The following is a 1,173-nucleotide window of genomic DNA, read 5'->3' on the forward strand; positions in this document are numbered from 1 at the left end:
AACAGGCTTCAATATACCTGTTTTATGCAAATTGGGTTTTTTTCTTCCACTGTATCAACATTTGTTTTGTCATTCTCCAAAAACGGCTGCCTTCACGAGACCACTCCCTCGAACTCAAAGAAAAGAAATTAATTTAAAATAGCATTCCCCCTTCCCTCACCTTCCCTTAGTTTCCTTTCACTCCCTCCTTTCTCCTCTGCCCCTTCCTCCTTCCTTTCTCTCCTCTCCCTTCCTTCTCTTCCATTTCCTCTTTTCCCTCCTTCCCCCTTTCAACCCTCTCTTCACAGTAAAAGAAATCGAATAGAGCTCACCTGCCCCGCCCGTCCGCCCGCGCCCCTCAGCACTGGTGCAGGTGCTGCGTCGGGAACCCCGGGTGGTCCGTGAGGATGTGTCGGTTGAGGTACTCGCGCCGGGTGCCGCGGTAGGGGCAGTGGGGGCACAGGAAGGGCTTCTCCCCGGTGTGCGTCCGCTGATGGCGCACCAGCAGGTAAGGCCATTTGAACGCGTGGCCGCAGATGCTGCAGGTCGTGCTTTTGCCTTGGCAGTTGCTCGGGGTCCCCAGCGCGCCCATCTGCAGGAAGGAGGCCCAGAGTTAGCCATGGTTGTTCGTCTTTTAACGCCCTTGGACGCCCACTAGCGCCCACAAACGCCCTCTGTGACCTCCAGCCACCTGTCACATGCTCGTCACCCTGGTCCACTGCTCACTGCTCTCAACACCTTCCCTTTGGATGTCTCCGTCGGGTAACTGCATCCTCGTTGTCACATCACCTTTTGCCAGCGCTGTCTAAGACTACATAACTCCCTTCACTGTATATTCTCCCTCGACCACGACAGTTCCCCCCTGACACTCTCCCTCCCACTCACTACAGTCATCACCGCCTGTTTCATCACCATTTCCCAGACCCGATTCACCTGCTCCCTTATTCGCACTCTGGGATCAAAATCTACTTCGAACGCCACCTGCTGTACAGTCACGGGTCAAACACATGTTTCGAATTGTCTCGAACACTCAAAATAGTCTGCTGTTTAGGTCAAAGATTTCGAAGCTTCATTCAAAGCATTTTTTGTCAGTGACTGTATCTTAGCAATACCAATACCTCTACTGAATTACCTTTCTGGCAAATTATGAAATTAGCATAGTCTTCCCTGAATTCTCTTAATCAGAAAAGAAAT

The 1,173-nt window shown here is 51.5% G+C and overlaps 1 protein-coding gene across 1 annotated transcript in view; it reads right to left on the reverse strand.

The window, feature by feature from the left end:
* Window positions 1-337: 337 nt before the first annotated feature.
* Window positions 338-1,173, reverse strand: part of LOC119590469 (zinc finger protein 202-like) — a 3,739-nt gene continuing 2,903 nt past the window's right edge. The window contains exons 4-6 of the mRNA XM_037939127.1: window positions 1,112-1,115; window positions 865-960; window positions 338-571 (exon numbers count right to left, since the gene is read on the reverse strand). Of these exons, the coding sequence (XP_037795055.1) occupies window positions 338-571; window positions 865-960; window positions 1,112-1,115 (334 nt within the window). The remainder of the gene's footprint in view (window positions 572-864; window positions 961-1,111; window positions 1,116-1,173) is intronic.

Source organism: Penaeus monodon, chromosome 27, assembly GCF_015228065.2.
Source record: "Penaeus monodon isolate SGIC_2016 chromosome 27, NSTDA_Pmon_1, whole genome shotgun sequence".
Taxonomy (NCBI): domain Eukaryota; kingdom Metazoa; phylum Arthropoda; class Malacostraca; order Decapoda; family Penaeidae; genus Penaeus; species Penaeus monodon.